At 37.5% G+C, this 20855-nt stretch overlaps 1 protein-coding gene across 1 annotated transcript in view; it reads left to right on the top strand.

Annotated features, from left to right (window-relative positions):
- BRCA2 (BRCA2 DNA repair associated) overlaps positions 1-20855 on the top strand; it is a 59786-nt gene that overhangs the window by 21285 nt on the left and 17646 nt on the right. Inside the window, exons 12-20 of the mRNA XM_060637392.3 lie at positions 920-1015; positions 2708-2777; positions 9138-9565; positions 10020-10201; positions 11502-11689; positions 15015-15185; positions 15696-16050; positions 19480-19635; positions 19739-19883. Coding sequence (XP_060493375.3) covers positions 920-1015; positions 2708-2777; positions 9138-9565; positions 10020-10201; positions 11502-11689; positions 15015-15185; positions 15696-16050; positions 19480-19635; positions 19739-19883 — 1791 coding nt within the window. The remainder of the gene's footprint in view (positions 1-919; positions 1016-2707; positions 2778-9137; positions 9566-10019; positions 10202-11501; positions 11690-15014; positions 15186-15695; positions 16051-19479; positions 19636-19738; positions 19884-20855) is intronic.

Raw genomic sequence — 20855 nt, 5'->3', positions numbered from 1 at the left:
TCTTTTATGGAAAATAATGGCTTTATTCATAGGAACCCATTTTGTTCATGTGTACTCTCAAGTGCGTTAACCTGCTTAGGGGAAACAACAACAACAACAACAAACTCAGACTTGTAATAAATGTTCTCAGCATCATCACTATTTAATGTTCCCTCACTTCTGTTATATATGAATATACAGCTTAATCAGCTTCTGGTTACTTGCTAAACAAATCACTTCATAATTTAACACTTGATAAAGCTTTGCATGGACATTTTCATCTCCTATTAAATTCTACAAGTTCATTCCCTTTAATAAAGCATCAAAAACCAGAGTACCCATTATCACCTATTATCTCAGTATGACACGGACATGCGTAATTTGAATTATGGTTTAATTTTACTCTCAGCCTTTGTAGAATTTTTAAATAAGTATTACTAATATTTTAATGTAATTTTGCTAATTTTAAAGTCTTTTCTCCTACTCACTCTAATTCAAGGACCTGCATAATAAATTCCTTCTCGAGTTTAATGCAGGAAAAAGTTTTACTTGAAGAAATTCTGTTTGTTCTTATTTCCAGTAAACTTATAGTTTCATTTAGTGCTAGTTTATTCCATTAAAAAGTAGCTTATCACTGGTATCTGGTAACATCTTTTTATCCCTAGACCCTATTAGATAGTGGTATTTTAAATGGGAAAGAAAGAAAGAAAGAAAGAAAGAAAGAAAGAAAGAAAGAAATTAATTAATTGATATTGAAAAATAAATTGTCTCTTTCAAAGTAGAATGGTCACTACTTAAATTATAAGTATTATGTATTTTTTGCTTAATAAATTGTAAGAGTCAGGACTTTAGTTTTAAAAAAATGAACTATATAGGCTTTTGAAAAATAATATTGCTATTATTTGCTTTAAAAACATATATGGAATTTTTTTTTTTTTAGGAGAACCCCCAATCAAAAGAAATTTGTTAAATGAATTTGACAGGATAATGAAAAATCAAGAAAAATCCTTAAAAGCTTCGAAAAGCACTCCAGATGGTAAAATTTGCTTTGTATTCATATCTTTTCCCTCTCTGTAGGTACTACACACAATATTTTTAAGTGAACTTTTCTCAGCTTTTTTGGGTATTTAAATAATTAGACAAGACTTTGCAGTGTGGTTTGTTAAAATTATGTCTTGCTTTGTTTTGTGAGCATTTCCTTCATAATACCAAGTATGATGTGGAGGTTCTCTATAATGACTTTTTAAATTAAAAAGCTATAAAAATTTAGTAACATCTTAGTATAATAATTTAAGGCTTAGGTTCTGGGAATCCAGGCAAGCTTTTGACCTTCACCATTGCACGAAAATCACTCTCTCCTAAGCCATTTGGTGATCTCCATGTTGGCAAATCCAACAGGCATTCTGTGTGTTCATTTGACTCCATCTTTCAGCCACATTTGACAGTTGGTCACTCTTCTGAGACCACCACATGCAGTCGGTTCTCCTCCTGCATAGCCACTTCTCTGGTTCTTCCTTATTCTTTCCTTCCTCTAAGCATAGGAGTGCCCCAGGGCTCTGTCCTTAGAGCTCTTCTCTGCTTAAACTTCAGTTTCAGTGACTACCAACATTGTTATCTGCAAGCTTAGCCCATCCTGGAACTCCAGACTTACTTGTGCATTTGCCCTTGATACTTTTCTACTTACATTGCTAATAGGCATCTCTAAGTCACTACAGGCAGTGCTAAACTCCTGATTCCATCTCTGTCCCAAACCTGCTCTTTCTGTTCATTCCTTTCTTGCTGCCATTCTGCCAATTGACACATCAAAACCTTGGTGTCCTCCTTTACTCTTTTGTTTCCTCACACTTCACATCCAGCCCATCAACAAGTCCTATATGTTCTACCTTTCAAATATAACAAGAATCTGATCATTTCTTCTCATTCTCCCCCTACCACCTTCATCTAAGCCACAGTCAAAGCTTGTAACTCCTTTCTCTGTTTCTGCCTCTGCCCCTCCTCCAGGCTGTCTCAGCATAACAGCCAGGATCATCCTGGTAACAAAAAGGTCAGATCATACTCCTTGATTGCTTAAAACTCTGCGTGGCTTCTTATCTCATTTAGACTAAAATCTGAAATTCTTACCATGCAATACATAAAAAAAAAATAAATAAAACGTGTAACTATTGCTCGCTATATATTTGGTTCCTGGGTTTTGAAAGGAAGAATTCAAGTAGTGAGGCATAAATGTGTTAGACTGTAGAGGCTTAGTTCTGAAACGCATGCAATAAATCCCACAGCAGACCCTTAATGACTGCATAGAATCTTCTTCATTCTTTTTTATGGTTGCATAGTATTTGATCATGTGGTTGTATCAATATATTCTAGTTTAGTCAGCCAATCCCGTACTAGTGAACGATTTGAAGGTTTAAGAAGTACAAGTTGCATACTGAGAACAATATCTAAAGTTTGGCTTGTAAACCTTCATAAGACTAAATTTTAAATTTGATGCATGGCAGTTAACTAACACATTTGAGTTATGATTAACATCAGCTAATGAAATTTATACTGATTTTCTTGATTTGTTTATGCTGAGTTATTTGGTATATAGTTATCAGTTTGTGAGTCAAATATTTCAGGCCTATATATCAATTTTTTATGTAAATATTTACAATTATGTCTAATAAATAGGTATAGGAAATAAAATTTCATTCAGATTTTCATTAATACATAACGTAAAATATTTTTCTAGGCATCATAAAAGACAGAAGCTTGTTTATGCATCATATTTCTTTACAGCCAGTTACCTGTGGACCCTTTAGGTAAGACATGTTCAATTTTTTTTTATTATAGTATAGGAAAAGTATGTTTTTTTTAAATAAATATTTCTAAAGATATTCTTTTATCTCTCCTCCCTTTCAAAGCCCTACTCAAATTGCTAAGAATTTTTTTAATGTATAAATCCACAAGGACAATGATCGGAGAAAAAACAAATTCTGGAAGCCAAAAAGCATGAAAGACTTAGAACATCATAGAAAGCTAAAACTTGACATTAGAGCAAGTAGAGAAGCTACCCAATTTCCCCCAAAGAAAAAACCCAAGAAAGACTCAAATTGGCAGCAACTTGTACTTCTGAAGGTGAGGTAGAAAATAGGGAGATTAGTTGAAAATCTGTTTAAGAAATACCTATATCCCTTCCCCCACTGCAGGCAGCCAGTTATCCCTTTTGTGCCAGAAGACCTGGAAGGTTATTGTCTGGAGAAGATGAATTGGAGGGGTTCTGAAGTGGGAGAGGGGAGACACAGTAGGCACAGTTGAAGGGAGGGTACCGAAAACAGAGATCAAGTAAAAAATCTGCTTCTCAAGTAGTGAGACTCGCCAGCCTCCTTCCCACATTTGGCTCCCAAATACTGGCAGCCACGCCTCTAGGCAGAGGACTAGAAGACTTTTTTTCTAGGGAACATGACTAGCCCAATAGGAAAGACTAGAAATACTGACAAATGCAGGTACTCAAACGAAACTGCATAGCCAGAGCACCAGACAGTGATGCCAACGATTAACAAGCCCCTCCAGCACACACCTCACTGTTTGTTTGTTTGTTTGTTTGTTTATTTGTTTGTTTGTTTTGAGAGAGAGCAGGGGAGGGGCAGAGAGGAAGAAGGAGAAAGAGCGAGAATCCCATCCCAGGCAGGTTCGGCACTGTCAGCACAGAGCCCAGTGCGGGGCTCAATCCCATGAACCTTGAGATCATGACCTGAGCCGAAATCTAGAGTCAGGTGGCACTTAATGAGCTGAACCAACCAGGTGCCCCATACCTCACTCTTAGATAAGATCAGAAAATAAAAGATCACTAGCTATTGGCAGAAAGCCTCTGTGATAGTTTCCATAGCGCAAAAACAAACAAAAAAGAAAGAAACTTAGAGGAAATAGACCATACATGGAGGTGAATAAAATTTCAAAAAAACTTACTAATATTCCCAGGTGGAGAACAACAGAAGTAATAGAAAAGTTATGAAATCTCCAAGAGTATAGAACAAAAAGAAAAAGATGAAAAAAGAAAAGATAATTGGAAAAGTCAGTCATATGGGCTAACATCTGAAAATTTGGAGTTTGGGAAAGAAGAAATAAAGGGGAAATGAAGAGAAGTTTTCAAAGAAATAAGATACTTTAGCAGTACTGAAGGATATGAGTTTCTTTGATTAAAAGAGCCCTCTGATCACACGAATAAAAACTGACTCACATTAAGGAACATGCTTTTGAAATTTTAGAATGCTGCAGGGAAAGGGAAACCTTAAATTTTCTGGGGGAGAGGGGAGGGCAGAAAAATCAGGTTTCAAACAAAGTTTCAAGAGTCCTAATGGTATAAATCCTCTCATCATTAACAATGGAAGCTAGAAGATTATGGATTCTATAATGTATACTACAGAGCAGTGCCTTGAAAATTCTGAGAGAAAATGACTTCCAGCCTAGAATCCTATCACTGACCAAAATATCAAATAAGTGTGAGGTAGACATTTTTCAGATGCAGAGTACCAAAAGGTTTATCCTCCATGCACTTTTCTCAGGAAGCTCACAGAAGTCACCCATAACCAAGAAGGAGGAAGATGTAAGATTTGAGAAACAAGAACTTAGCATAGGAAAGAGGCAGAGGGAATCACCCAGGTAGACAGTGCTTTGAGGGGAGATCCCAGAAAGATAGCTGTGTCACTAAGCCCAGACTGGCAGCTAGACCATTTTCGGACAGAAGAATAGAGCCCTCAGAGAGTTTGCCTACAAGATAAAATTGAAGCAGAACCTGAAGTCTTAATGCAGTAATAAACTTCTTGGTAAAGATGGTGGATTGAGCACACCCAAATAGTTCCATTGCCTTCCAAAATTTTAGCAAAACCACAGTGAGGGAACTTGCACCCACCAAAGATAAGGGAGGACAGGAGAGGAGACCTCAGTGGCTGTATTTCCAAGGATTTGGAAGAAAACGGATTAAAAAGCTAATAGTGGGGAGAGAAAAAAACCAACCATTTTACAGTGAAGAAGCCTCAAAAGCTGAGGAATTAGTGTATCTTCACAGTTGGTGGTGAAGAAGGAAGGAGCCAGAACAAGGGTATAGGTTGAAAATACATTGCCTCCTCCACTCCATGAAGCTGGACAGCTACCTGTTGTCCACTCTAACAGAAGACCAGGGCTTAAGTCTCCAGAGAGGGTATACAATTAAATGTTGACAGTCAAATACGTAACATGGGAAGACAGGGAGATGAGATAGAAAGGCTATTTAGTAAAGCAGAAGTGGTGTTGACAGAGAGCTAAATCTTGATCTTCCAAGTGGCTCTTCAAGAAGAAGCAGTCACAGAAATGTCACTTAGAGATAATGGATATGAATATCATAGAAGCATCTAAAATTGTAGAAAGCAGTTATAAAACCTTTCTCACCTGGTAAATTATTTAGCCCAAAGCTGTGGTTTAAATTGTTTTTAATATTACCTTTTCATAAATAACTATTTGTGGCATTGTTGAAAAAAATCATTGATCCTCATTTCTGGAGTATATTTTCCAGTAGGCTTCTAATATACGTGTTTTGAAAGTAGAAACCCATGTGGTTTGTTTCCATTTCCAAAAGGAGGTTGTAATATTAAAAATAAATGCTTATTTATCTTCATATTACCTTAATTTTCACACATGATAAAATAGTTCTGTGCATTTAGTAAGTATGCATAAGGAACTAATTTACCTAAGTATCTGATTTCTATTGTGCAGATAGATACAAAGATAAGTCTACCTCAGATTGCTAGTCTTGGAGCCAGGTGTGAAAAGAATTACCGTGATAAAAGTACCAAAGTAGGTATAACTGAGTGACATGACAGCATAGAAAAATTGGCACCTAATTATGGGACAGAAGCTTAGCAAGAACAGTTCTCCAGACAGAATGAAAAGAATGCTTGGGTGAGGAGGGAGCTCCACACTCGGGTAAAAGAAAGAAGTGTGGCTTTCCTCATGGGATTTAGGGGGCTGGGAAGAAACAAAAAAGAAATGGGGAGGTTGGGACCTATATATAGGAAGCCTCCTGTGTCATTTCTGACAAGCCGAAACTGGGTAGGTGACCATTTGTGGAAGTGTCTAAGAAGAGGAGCAGGATAACCAAATTTCTGTTTTAGAAATAGACCAAAGTGAGACTGCTGCAAGGAGATTAGTAAGGAAAATTTAACACAAGTGCTAGAGCAGAGAGTATAAAGTGAGCGAAAGATTGAGATTCAAGAAGATTTGACCAGGGGCGCCTGGGTGGCTCAGTTGGTTGAGCCCCCAACTCTTGATTTCAGCTTAGGTCGTAGGATTAAGCCCCGCGTCGGGCTCATGCTGAGCATGGAACCTGCTTAAGATTTTCTCTCTCTCTCTGCCCCTTTCCCCCTGCTCACAGACACACACTCTCTAAACAAACAAACAAACAAACGAACAAACATAAAGAAAAAAAGATTTGGCCAGATAGTGGCTAACTGGGAGTGTCAGACTATCTCCACTTATATTCAAGTAGACATCTTAGACATGACCTACAAAGCAAATGCCTCATTTTCACAAGACTCTTAATATTTAAAAACAAGGGAGTACAAGATAAATGAAAATAAGTTTTGGAGTAGAAGTTGCATTTATTCTTCTGCACGGGATCTCTCAATCATCTACTGAGGGAAATCAGTCCAGCAATTGCCCCTCTCCTGCATTGATACCTGTCTTCCTCTCCAGTGGCTTAGTCCCATCAGTGAGGTAATTGCTGTAAGTCTCCGTCTTAACAAGAAACACCTTTCTTGATTCCTCTAATCCCACCAGTCTGTTTCTTTAGCCCCTTAAAGCACAACTCATCAGAATGTTGTCTACTTATCTCTCCCCCTCCTCTCCTGAACCTACCATACTCTCTGATCACTCTCTGATCACCAGGCACTACTCCTTATCAAGATTACTGGTTACCCAGCAGTTGTTGAATCTTGTCAGCTCTCTGCCCTCCTGTTAACCTAGCATTTGCATAGTTAATCACTCTTCTTCACACTTTCTTCAACTCCTGGGACCACTCTCTTACTTCTCCTTCCCAGTGGCCATTCTTTCTCTTTTGTTCTTCCCTTAAATTACTAAATGTTAAATTCCCTCATGGTTCACTTCCAGATGGCTTCTCTTCCTGACCTTCCTTCTTCATCACTGTCTCATCCACTGTCATGACTTTATATACCCTCTATTTACTGATGGCTCCAAAATTAATATCGTTAGCCCAGATTTCTTCCCTGAAAAACATATGCATTCATCTAGTTACCTCCTTGACATTTTTATTGGGGTGACTAATAGATATCTCAAACTTAACAGCTTCAAAGCTTACCCTAATCTGCTTTCCTATAAAAGTCTAACAACTCTGCTTTCAAAATACACTCACACCAGAGGATAGAGTGTGTCATTTCTTTACTCAAAAACTAGCCCGTGACTTCCCATCTGAGTATAATTGGGAAGCCCTACGAGGGTGTACGGGTTCTCTGTGATCCAGCCTTCTTGCTTTATTTCCAGTCCCACCTACTGACTGTCCCTGCTCACTCTGCTCCAGGTATACTTAGGCATAGCCCGGTGTGTGATGTTCACTCTGCCTGCAGCCCTGCAGCACCTCTCCCAAATACCTGCATGGCTTTCTTTCTCTCTTCCTTCAGGGCTCTGTACAAATGTCACCTTATCAATAATGTCTTTCTTACCAGCCTTTTTAGAATATTATTTCTTTTGCTGGACACTCCCTGTCCCCCTTACTGTGCTTTTAATCTTCTCTATAGTATTTAATACCAACTGACATATTTATTTGTATGTTTCCTTCCACTAGAATATAAACTCTATGATTTTGTTTTGTTCCCACTATATCCTCCAGCCAAAACAGTGCCTGGCACACATAGTAGGAACTCATTAAATATTTGATGGTTAGATGACTGAAGAACTAAATGAGTTCCAGGGTAACTTCAATCTCTAGGAGTTCAGGGTTGGGTAAAAGGAAGTATGCAGTTTTCAACAAGATAGCAAACATTGGGAAGAACATGTATGCTAGAGAAGGTGATAAATTTAGTCTTGGATGTGTTGAGTTTGAGATGAGTGTGGAACATCAAGGTAGAGATATGTCGTGCTGTACAAAGTTAAAGGTGCAGGAATAACACCTGGGGGAAAGTCAAGCATGAAGATACAGATTAATATTTTTATTGTTAGATGATAATTTAAGCAAGGAAAATGATTCAATCACCCAGGGAAAATGTCTAGGGAAGAAATCCAACTTTAGAGATGGGAATTTTTTTAAGAGTCAGAAAGAGGAAAACAAAAAAGAAACAGACAGTGGTGATGTAGATATTAGAGGTGAGAATTTTAAGAAGGAAAAAAATCATCTGTCAAAGGTCAAGTAGAGTGAGTTTACTTGTGAAACTGTGTGTGTGTATGTTTGTATGTACATATGTATTGTAGGCACTTGGAAGGTCATTAGCAACTTGGTTGAGGACAATTTCTGTAGAAGAGTGGGAGAAATGAGAGTTCAATGAGTAGAAGTTGAATAGATAAAGATAGCTAGTTTAGATTACCTATTTAGGAAGGTTGGCCATTAAGGTCACAGGAGTATTAGCTTGAAGGGGAGAGAAGTCTGAGAAAAAAGCATTTCAAGAATGCACAAGTCTTTCTGGCTAAATGAAAGGAGCACTAAAAAAAAAAAAACAAAAAACAAAAAACAGTATAAACAAGTGGTAGAAAGAGACAGGAAGGAAGTAGAAAAATAATTGAAAGAGTGGAGCTCCTGAGGAGACTGAGTTATTAGATGGGGTCAAGAGTACAGGTGAAGGTGCTAGGCCTGACAGGAGGATGGACAGATATTTCTCTGGTAAAGGAGGTAATAAGGAGTACAGGGCTAGAATTGGAGGAGACAGAAAATCCATGTTTGACAGGCTTTTCTGTTATGTGAAGTAAGTGGTAAACTCAAAGGCTGGAAGTCAGTGTGTGAAAAAATAGTTACAGACTTGAAAAGTGTGGTATTGTTTTGGATGGCAACCATGATGAAATGCAAAACAGTTGCCAGAATAAGATTGCCATATGGCAGTTGAGGTTTACAAAAAAATATGTATATATATGTATATATTCTAAAACCTTTCCATGTGTGTACATTTATTGGCAAATAATCAAATACTTTTTCCTCATTGTAGCACAACTAAGAAACGGCAAGAAATACAGAATCCAAATTTCACTGCGCCTGGTCAAAAATTTTTGTCTAAATCTCATTTTTATGAACACCTGGCTTTAGAAAAATCTTCAAGCAATGTATCCATTTCAGGGCAGCCATTTTGTACAGTTCCTGCCACAAGAAATGAAAAAAGGGGACATTTGATTACTCCAAGCAAACCAGTGAAAGTCTTTGTCCCACCTTTTAAAACTAAATCACATTTTCACCAAGATGAACAGCACATTAGCAAGAATACTAATGTGGAAGAAAACAAACAAAAACCAAAAAACATAGATGAACATAGTTCTAGTGATAGTAAAAATAATAACAGTGAAATTCATCAGCTTAACGAAAATAACTCCAGTCAAGCAGCAACTATGGTATTCACGAAGTGCGAAAAAGAACCTTTAGGTATTGTATGAAAATTTGTGTTGACATATTTTTGCCTTCCAGTTAGATGTTTCTCATATTTTAATAATGCCTGGAGAATCTGACCCCTTTTCTGGTGATTATAATAATTTCAGGACCTTTTTAATGCTTTAGATTCTTCCTAAGTCCAAAGATTAGATTCTAAGTATTCTAATGCTTTCTTTCAAAGGTAACTACTTGTGGACTTTCTTATTAAAAAAGCAATTAGACACATGATCTAAGACTGCTAATAGTGGAATACATATATTTAACAGGCTTTAAGTTTCTTCCAAATTTGAAATAAAAATAATAGATCTGTTGTTTACAAGACGAAACTTTGCTTATCCCTGAAGATTTAAAATTAGAGGAAATTGATGCATACGACTTTGTAAAACAAAGGTTGTGCTTTTTAGATTTTATATTTAAGCTTATTTTTTGCTAATTTGTTCTTTCATAGATTTAATTGCAAGTCTTCAGAATGCCAGAGATATACAGGATATGCGAATTAAAGAGAAACAAAAGCAGCATATTTTTCCACAGCCAGGTAGTCTGTATCTTGCAAAAACATCCACTGTGCCGAGAATCTCTCTGAGAGTAGCCGTAGAAGGCCGAGTTCCCTCTGCGTGTTCTCATAAACAGGTACGCTTCTGTCTGCAATGCTGCTAACTTTTATAGTCAAGTATAATTTCATGTTATTAACTAGTATCTCCAAACCATTTTGTTCAAAGAAGGAACAAATGAATGCGGGAATGGATAAATGAAATCATTTTGTTTCCTAATCTGCCTACAGTGGCAGCCTCCCTCTCTGCTGCCTTATCCCACTAAAGTGATCTGTGCTCCAAAATTGCTGTTTCTCTTCCCTCTTCAAATTTAAAGTGTGAATAACCCATAGCCTTGAATCCATTAAGAGCTATTGACATTTTTAGAATTTTTTTTTTAATGTTTGTTTTTGCGGAAGAAAGAGAGACAGAGTGCAAGCAGCAAAGGGGCAGAGACAGACGGAGACACAGACTCCGAAGCAGGCTCCAGGCACTGAGCTGTCAGCACAGAGCCCGACGTGGGGCTTGAACTCACGAGCCGTGAGATCATGACCTGAGCTGAAGTCGGGCACTTAACCGACTGAGCCACCCAGGTGCCCCGAGCTATTGGCATTTTTAAAAGAGGATTCTTATTAAGCCAGTGCTATCTACTTACAATTTTAGGCAATGTAGAGGTGAATATAATATTGATAATATTAAAAAGTAATATTTATCGAGTAGTTTTTATGCGCTAGCCACTCTCCTAAGCACTGGGCCTGCGTTGGTTACATCTGCCTTAATCTTCCCAAGTGTCTAAAGGAGAGCTACTGTTATTTTTGTCCATCATTTGCAGAGGAGAGGCTGAAGCACAGGGTTCAGCAGGTGCCCCCAGAGTCACTTACCTAGGAAGCTCTCTTCCACCAGCTACAGTTCAAAGCAAGGAGTGTGACTCCAGAGTCAAGTCTGTACAAAGGAAGAGATACTTTGGGCTGAGGCATGCTGGGTGAATGGAGGCCAGGCCTGGATACAAATCTGACCTCCTGAGGTCAGATGCCCAAAAATACTTAAACTTTTCACTGTCTTTTTCCTTCTGAATTTTTTGACTTAAGAGGTTTTATAAAATATTAAGTTACTTTTTTATATCCAGAATGACCTCCTGTGGCAGCTGTAGCAGGAGGCATATACACAAGGGGAATGAAAAAGGTACGGGAGACTCTTGAATATAGGAGTCATTTATATTACATTAAAATGTTTAGCTCTTAGTAACTAAGTTCAGTATTTTGATGGTGAATATTGTAATCTTTAAATGAAAAACTTTGGTAAATTCGATTTTAGTTTCCTATAATTGTTTTTATTCTATGAAATTTGTTTTTTTTGTTTTTCATTCATTATCAAATGTTTCTATCATTTATCTTGTGCAGTTATATATGTATGGCGTTTCCAAACATTGTGTAAAAATCAACAGCAAAAATGCAGAGTCTTTTCAGTTTCACACTCAGGATTATTTTGGGAAGGAAGTCCAGTGGGCTAAAGAGGGAATACAGTTGGCTGACGGTGGATGGCTCATACCCTCCAATGATGGAAAAGCTGGAAAAGAAGAATTTTATAGGTACTCTATGCAAAAAGAGATTGTGTTAACTTTCCTGTATTCCACCATACCTCTTTTTTTCCCTTACCTCTCTCAAACTTAACAAGTTGGCTAGAAGTCAAATTTGTATTCAGTGAATTATTTTAAGTACATTGTGGTTCAACTGACATTCTGTTGTAATATTTTGAAAAGTGAATTATGGTTTGTCCTTAGGATTTAATGAATTGGTTTTTCTTAAATTGGGACATTTTTCATTTGCATTTATAAAATAAAGACTGATAAGAAAAGTTAAGTTTGAATGAGCCTTACCATAGACAGACACACACACACACACACACACACATCATATTCTCTTTCATTGTGTATTTTAACAAATACAAAATATAAATACTAGAAGTTAAGCAGAGATGCTCAAGTATCAGTAATACCAAGTAACTGGTAAATTTTACTGCCCTAAAACATCAATAATTTAAATACTTTTTTTAATGTTTATTTATTTTTGGGAGAGACAGAGTGTGAGTTGGGGAGGGGGGTGGGCAGAGAGAGAGGGAGACACAGAATTCAAAGCAGGCTCCAGGCTCTATGCTGTCAGCACAAAGCCTGACACGGGGCTCAAACCCACGAACTGTGAGATCACGACCTGAGCCGAAGTTGGATGTTTAACCGACTAAGCCACCCAGGCGCCCCAACATCAGCAATTTAAAAACTATGTAACCTTTTATGTTTCTAATGTTTATACAAAGATGATTTACAATTTTTGCTATCAAAGATGCCTTACCATGCCAATGGCAAGAGATGAGAATCCTTTCTCTAATGCTCTTATTTTTTTTTTTTTAATCTCTGTATATCTTTCCGAAATATATAGTTTGCGTAAAGTGGTAAAACATTTTTTCCTTAAATTTTTCTTATGTTTTTGGAGTATATTAAGGCAGGAATGTTATTTACATCTTGCTCTTATCTCCCATAGATATCTGTTATTGATTCTAGTTGGAAAAGTATAATAAATAGTTATATTATTTTCTTGTATTAAGGAAGCTACATAGTATAGTGGTTAAGAGTAATTACCCTGTAATCAGAAGAACATCGTTCATAACATTGACTGTTGGAGCTCAAGTTGTCTTTTTTGGTCATCCAACAAATATTTATCGAGGACCTACTATGTACCAGATAACTCTTCTGGGTATTCAGAATAATAAAAGAAAAGAAAATCTCTGCCCTAATAAGTTATACGTTATAGTAGAGGGATCTGGAGTGGGGAGAGAAAATTTTAAAAAGAAATAAGTAAATTGTGTAGTGTATTAGGAGGTGATGAATACTATGAAGATAAAGCTGGAAAGGGTATAGGGAGAATCAGGTGAAAAAAGGTGTAATTTTAGAATAGGCTAAGAGGCACATGGGTGGCTCAGTCAGTTGAGTGTCTGACCTTTGATTTTGGCTCAGGTCATGATCCCAGAGTCATGGGATTGAGCCCCATGTCAGGCTCTGCACTGCGCGTGGAGATTATTTAAGATTCATTTTCTCTCTCTCCCTCTCCCTCCCTATGCCTCCCCATTCATGCACTCTTTCACTCTCTAAGAATAAAATAAAATGAAACAAACTTTTTTTTAATAAAAATAAAATAGGCTAAGTAGTTAAGAGGCTTCACTGAGTCTCTGACATTCAATCAGCGTCCTGAAGGAGGTCAAGGGAATGAGCATAAGACCATGTGAGGAGAGCATCGTTGGCTGTAAGCAAGATCTGCTTATTTGAGGACCAGGAGGAAAGTGAGTGTAGCTGGAGTAGAATGGGCAGGAGAGGAGTAGTAACAGATGAAATAGAGAGATGGGGCCTTATAAACTTTTGTAAAAATCTTGGCTTTAACTCTGAGTAACCTTTTTTGCCCTGAGTAAATCATAAGAATGTTTAAAGCAGAGGGGTGACATGATCTGCTTTAATTTTGAAAGGATGACTCTGGCTGTTTGTGGGGATTAGATTACTTAGATTAGGGAAGGACAATGCTGGAAGCAGACAGACCACTTAGGAAACTGTTGAGGTGATCCAGGTGAGACGTGGCTACTTGGGCGAAGGAGGTAGCAGTGGAGTTGGTGGAAAGCAGCTGGATTCTGGGTATGTTTTGAAGGTGGCACCATCAGGATTTGCTCACGGATTGGATGAGGAAAGTGAGAGAAACAAAGGAAAAATAGCTCCAAAGATTTTAGCACCGGAAGCTGGAAGGGTGCAGTTATCATGTCCTGAGAATTGAGAAGACCAAAGATGGAAAAGAAATGGGGTATCCAGTTGGGACATTTGAAGCTTGGGATATTAGTAGACATCCAAGTGGAGATGTTGAGTAGGTAGTTGGATATGAAAGTCTGGGGTTTATAGGCGAAGTATGAGCAAAAGACATCAATTTCATAGTTGTCAGCATATAGATGGAACTTTAAAGCCATAAAAGAAAGACCAAGAAAGAGCAACCCGAAAGTTAGCAATAAATGCCAAAGACTGTGGTGTGTTGCAAGCCAAGTGAGGACAGAGCTTCAGGGAATCAAGAATGACCAGGTGTCAGTTACTGCTAAGTAAAGGAAGTGAGGACTGAGAATTGACCGTGGATTTATCTATGTAGAGGTCACTATTAGTCTTAATGAAAATAATTGAGTAAATTGAAAGAGGCAGTATCTGGAGAAGGAAGGAGGAGCAAAGGGTGTTAGTTTTGTTGTGTTTAAGGTAGAAAAAAACTTTTTTTTTAACTGATGGAAATTGTTCAGTAGAAAAGAAAGAAATCTCCCTATCAGGGGGAGAGAGGAGGCATTTCCTGGATCAATGTCCTTGACTAGGCAAGAAAAGGTGGGAGCTAGTATACAAATGGCAGGAGATGGTGAAGTGTAAGGGTCCAGATGCTGGTGTGGGAGTGGAAGCTTCTGGAAGTTTTCTTCATTACTTGTTTCCCTAGTACTCAAAGTAGGAATGAGAAAGGAAGAAGGGTTAGAGAGTTGAGCAGAGAGAGGAAGATCTTTAAAAAGCACCTGGGCTAGAGAAGGATATTCTTAGATGATTTCTAAAAACAATCTCTTTGAAAAAAAATGATCTAAAATAGAATTATTTTAAATTATGGGTCTCATTTCCAGTTGAAATTATTGTATTGACTAATATGCAAAGTGAATTTTATTAGTATATTTTGATACATGTTAAATCACTGTCTACACTGTATTACTTACTATACACTAACTCAAAAACTTTTATTGAATGATTTTGTACATTAGCGTTAGTATTTGTGCAAAGAATAGTCATGGTTATTGAATTCAGTATCATCTTATGTGGTTTTTTGTTTTTTGGTTTTTTTTATATTGTTCTACCTTTATTTGTTCAGGGCTCTGTGTGACACCCCAGGTGTGGATCCAAACCTCATTTCTAGAATTTGGGTCTATAATCACTACAGATGGATTATATGGAAACTGGCAGCTATGGAATTTGCCTTTCCTAAGGAATTTGCTAATAGATGCCTAAGCCCAGAAAGGGTGTTGCTTCAACTAAAATACAGGCAAGTATAATGCATTATGTTACGCAATCACATACTGTGATCAGGTTCAGACTTCTGTGCAGTCCGTGACTTCTAGGTCATAGAGGTACATGATCGCTTGTCAGTGACAGTCGCCATCCCACACTGCTGTTCTCACTTGTACACGGTAGTTCTCTTGTCACGCTCCAGTCCCCTTAGGAGAAATCACACATTCATGGATCTCCCTTCCCTCTTCCCCCACCCCTCCCCCTTAAACTCTTGGCATATGAAAAGAATATGAATTACTAATTTGATCCTTTATTTGGGGATTGCTAATAAAGCATTTTTGCATTTGGGGCATTTTAATATTTAATTCCTATTTTAACAGTATAAAACTTACTGTATTGCTGGCTGTCAAATTTTAAATTCTGTCTCAATAGTAGTTCTTCAGTTAAGATACTTAATTTTTATTCTCCATTATTCGGTGACTTTTTAAAAATAAAAATCTAGAGTCAAAACTCCTAAAATATTCATTTTTACTTTTATTTTTAGATACGATATGGAAATTGATAGAAGCAAAAGATCAGCTATAAAAAAGATCATGGAAAGGGATGATACCGCTGCAAAAACACTTGTTCTCTGCATTTCTGAAACAATTTCATCAAGCACAGATCTATCTGAAACTTCCAGCAGTAAAACTAGTGGTGTGGGTACCAAAAATGTGGGCACTGTTGAGCTTACAGATGGATGGTATGCCATTAAGGCCCAGCTAGATCCTCCCCTCTTAGCTCTCGTGAAGAAGGGTAGACTGACTGTGGGTCATAAGATCATTATTCATGGAGCAGAACTGGCGGGCTCCCCCGATGCCTGCACACCACTCGAAGCCCCAGAATCTCTTATGTTAAAGGTAAATTAAATTAATGCACACTCTCGGTAAAAATCCGTAACTGATTCAGTTACATTCTAGGGAGGTTTTACATTCTAAATTTTAAAATTATGCCTGTTAAAGATGCTCCATTTCTTGAAAACGTACTGGTAATCTTAATATAAGTGGCAAATTTCTGAGACTGTTAAATTTTTTTGTGCTGTTTTTGGGAAATCCAGAGATATTTATCAAGCTAAAATAATGCAGGAGCAAATATGTACCAGATTTGATTTTGTGCTATGGGTACCTATAGCCCTTGGTGCCTCCTGTTCTCTGCTTCCACCCTGATTCCTCTATTAGACCTATATTCCAGTGTGATTAGAGAATTTGGTTTCAGTGATTCTTAAATATATAATAATAAAATGTATGCTTCTGGAGCACCGGGTTGGCTCAGTCAGTTAAGCATCCGACTCTTGGTTTCTGCTCAAGTCACGATCTCACAGTTTGTGGCTTTGAGACCCACATTGGGCTCTGTGCTCACAACTTGGAGCCTGTTTGGGATTCTCTCTCTCTCTCTCTCTCTCTCTCTCTCTCTCTCTGCCCCTCCCCTGCACACACTCACTCTCACTCTCTCTCAAAATAAGTAAACTTAAAAAAAAAAAAACATAAACCATATCTTTCATCTTCATGTAAACTTTAGCCTACACAATAGGACTTTGTCATATTGAATAGTCTACAATACTGATATGAGAAATTACTAATATTGCACAGATTCACTTATGAGATAATCTTATAAATAGTTCTGTTGTATTCTGGAAGTCATTTTATAAGTGACTTAAACATTTTTAAGGTAAAGAGATACTTTGTCACTGTGTTGCTTTTAGAAATCAAGCTGAAACAGGCTTCTGTTGTTTAGGATATCAAAGTTGGAGTGGCTTTCAGTGTTTTATTTATATCAAATCAGTGCATGTGCATAATTTCAAAACTCATATAACATAAGGCTTAGGACCACCCCCCCCCCCCACGAAGCAGTCATTGATGCCATCCTGCCTAACCTCCATTCAGTGCTCCCCAAAGGCAACGACTTTGAATCCCTTTGGCACTTTCTTTTCTTTATATTGTGATGTCGTCTTTTCTCCTTCTGTTTAGACATTAACTATTAGCTTCCTGCTCTGAGGTTGAGGAGTGAAGTCTCTATTCACTGTTTATAATGACTGAAAAATATTTTTGCAGCTCAGCATGTAATATACTAACTACATTTTCTATACAACTTACTGCTTTCCTGGAGTTAACTGTCTTGCTGTTGTGTGTGCATGTGTGTATTTTTAATTTTGTGTCCTTATCACCAACTCATGCCCATACAAGAGACATAATTAAAAACCATATCAGTCTGTTACAATACCTTTATCAATTCCATTTCTTTTTCTTGGAGACCTCTGGGACCTCTCTACACTCTTTCATTCTGAAGTGGTTATCTTCTATGTATGCTGACCTGTTACCATCCTGGAAATTTTTACCTCTTTCTGTGTTGGAAGCCCTGTTTTCTGGATTTCACATCTATATGGATTTATTCTCTAGCTCTGAGGGCACATAACCAACCTCCACAGACTTCTTCACAGAGGGAGCATGTAGCTTTTTCTTTGATCTTATTGTAAGATGACTGAATATAGAATTTGAATTGGAAATAGCTTCTTCAGAATTTTGAAGACATTTTCTCTATTATCTTCTTGCTCCTGGTATAGTTTCTGCTCAGTTCTGTGCTATTCTTACTCTCAGTCCTTCACTATATTATCTGTTTCTAAGATCTGTTTGAAGATCATTTGTCTGCAGTATCTGGAAATTTCACAGTAAGGTACTTTGGTGTTGGCCTGTCTTTTAAAATCATCATTTGGGTACAATCATGGAGTTCTAGGAAATTTTCTTGAAGTAGTTCTTTGGTAATTTCTTCCTCCTCCATTTTTTCCTTACCAATTTTCCTGAACTAATATTTGGGCAGTAGGCCTCTCTGATTGGTCTTCTGATTTTTCTCATCTTTTCTCCTATTTTCTATTTTATTGTCTTTGTTCCTCCTACTTTCTAGTTCTAATTTTCTAATCCCTAAAGTGAATTTGTGCCTATTGGCATAATTTTCCGTTTTCAAGAGCCCTTCATTATTCCCTGAATGTTTCTTTTTTTATTACATCCCATTCTTGTTTCATAGATACAACATCTTCTCCTGTTTCTCAAGCTATTAATATTGTGTTTTATCTTAGTTTTTTCTGCTCACTGCATTTTTTTCCCCTATAATGTCTCTTTTTTGTTTGTTTGGGTCTCATGTTGGAGAATTCCTTCAACTGGTAATTGTTAGCTGTTCTTTCCTCTTCAAGAGTGGGGTACTAATGAGCTGATCAGAAGCTCTGTGTGAGGTGGGCTTTGTCAACTTGTAGCGTGATAAGACAGGGCTTGTGTTTTCATTAGGAGACCCTCAAATAACAGTCACTGGTCTGAGAGCTGAACAGAATAAGAAAACCAATAGACTCATTTTCAGCATAAGGATTTTCATTGCATTTTTTGTTTTCAGTATAGAATCTCACCCTCACCCCAGCTGTCTCTGCCTTGTGTTCCAGAGCCCAGGATATGTATAATTCAGCTTGTCGAGAAAGTAAATTGTCCTGGGTTCTTCTTGGTGTGAGAGAAGGACAGTCACCGGGCTGCTCGGGTTAGGAAATGAAATCTGAGGTCTTAACTATCTTTATACAAAATCTCAACCATTCTTTCTGTTTTCGGCTGCACCTCACGCTCCTTCCTCCAGAGGTACCTGTTGCCTCCAAATTCTAAGTGATTTCCCTAAATTATTTTCTTCCATATTGGCTCCATACAATTTTGCCAGCTGAGTAATGTTGGGCAGGTTATCCTTCAGTTTTGTCATCTGTAAAATGGGAATAAGAATGAAGCAGGAGTATGGAATGGGAGTAAGGATTGTTGTAAGGATTAACTGTTAATAGACATAAGGTACTTAACACTATCCAGGCACCATGATAAGTGTTTTATGAATGTTTGCTATTTTTATTAACATTTCTCGGGCTGCTTCGTTACTTACCACCAGGTGTCCAGTAGGCTTTTAGCTTCCAAAATTTTGCCAGTGTCTCATCCGTTGTCCTCCTGTCTCCAGTTCTCTTTATCCTTGTAGGATTTTTGAGGGAACCTAGGTAAATAAGTACATTTTAATCCATCATGTTTCATTTGGAGTCTCTTTTATTAATTTTCTAACACTAATATTTACATTAAGACTATAACAGCATAAACAATTTTTTGAGAGACTATGTTTTGAAAGTGTTTTCACTTTTGTATAATTTTTGTACTGTCTTTTCTTCATGGGACTTTTAAAAGTGAATATGTTTGAATGAATGGAAGAATTAATGAAAATGTTATAAAATCTGAAATAGAGTTGGATATAAACTTAGAAGTTGATTTGTCCGTTAATTTGTCCAGATATCTGCGAATAGTACTCGGCCTGCTTGCTGGTATGCCAAACTTGGATTCTTTCCTGATCCTAGACCTTTCCCTCTCCCCTTGTCATCACTTTTTAGTGATGGAGGAAACGTTGGTTGTGTTGATGTAGTTATTCAAAGAACATACCCCATACAGGTATGATACACTTTTGACGTTCACTATGTATTTCTTTTTGGGGGAACAATTAATCTGAATGATCCCTTCCTACCATGTACTTTTGTTTCACACATCATTACAGTGGATGGAGAAGACTCCATCTGGATTATGCATATTTCGCAATGAAAGAGAGGAAGAAAGGGAGGCGACAAAATATGCAGAGGCCCAACAAAAGAAACTAGAAGTCTTATTCAATAAAATTCAAGCAGAATTTGAAAAGCATGACGGTAAGATGGGTTGTATACCATAAGTTGTTTTAAATAGGACAAGTTTTGTTTTCTTTTAATTAGACCTTTTAGAGACTTCTCTGATTTAACTTTTGTAATTGGGTGAATTGTCTTTGAGTAATAGACTTCTTTTTCCTATTCTAGATCTGACTTTTTAAGTTTTTTTAAAAAATACTACATAGGGGCACCTGGGTGGTTCAGTCAGTTAAGCGTCCAACTCTTGGTTTTGGCTCAGGTCATGATCTCACAGTTTGTGGCTTCAAGCCCCGTGAGGGGCTCTACGCTGACACCATGGACCTTGCTTGGGATTCTCTCTCTCCCTCTCTGTCTGCCCCTCCCCTGCATGCTTGTGTGTGTGTACACTCTCTCAAATAATAAATAAATAAACTTAAAAAATAAAAATAAAAGTATTACCTAGATACACAGATAAACATTGAACTGACCCCAAATTATCACCTCATTATTCAACACACTGAGCTTTTAGATACTTGTAATTGTCTTAGGCAATAAAACATTATATAACCACAGCCCTTTTCAGAAGTCTTGTTTTTGTTACAAAAAAAATTTTTAACGTTTATTTATTTTTGAGAAGCAGGGAGAGATAGAGCATGAGCAGGGGAGGGATAGAGAGAGGGAGACAGAATCTGAAGCAGACTCCAGGCTCTGAGCTGTCAACACAGAGTCTGACACAGAGCTTGAACCCACAAACCGTGAGATCATGACCTGAGCCAAAGTCAGAAGCTTAACTGACTGGGCCTCCCAGGCGCCCCTCACTTTTCAGTAGTCTTAAGTAAACGTCCTCTTAAGCTTCAGTACCAAAATATTTTTAGTGCCCCGTTTTTGGTCTTAGAGAAACAATAGCAACAAGGGAAGAAACTGCCAAATTATTTTACCTCAGACGAATACTGTATGGTACCACTTATATGTGGAATATAACAAAGTCAGACTTACAAAACTATAGTAAAATGGTGG

The sequence above is a fragment of the Panthera onca genome, chromosome A1 (assembly GCF_046562875.1).
Source record: "Panthera onca isolate mPanOnc1 chromosome A1, mPanOnc1 haplotype 2, whole genome shotgun sequence".
Classification (NCBI taxonomy): Eukaryota; Metazoa; Chordata; class Mammalia; order Carnivora; family Felidae; genus Panthera; species Panthera onca.
Note: the sequence above shows the minus strand (reverse complement) of the source record. Positions and strands in the feature narration are given on the sequence as shown.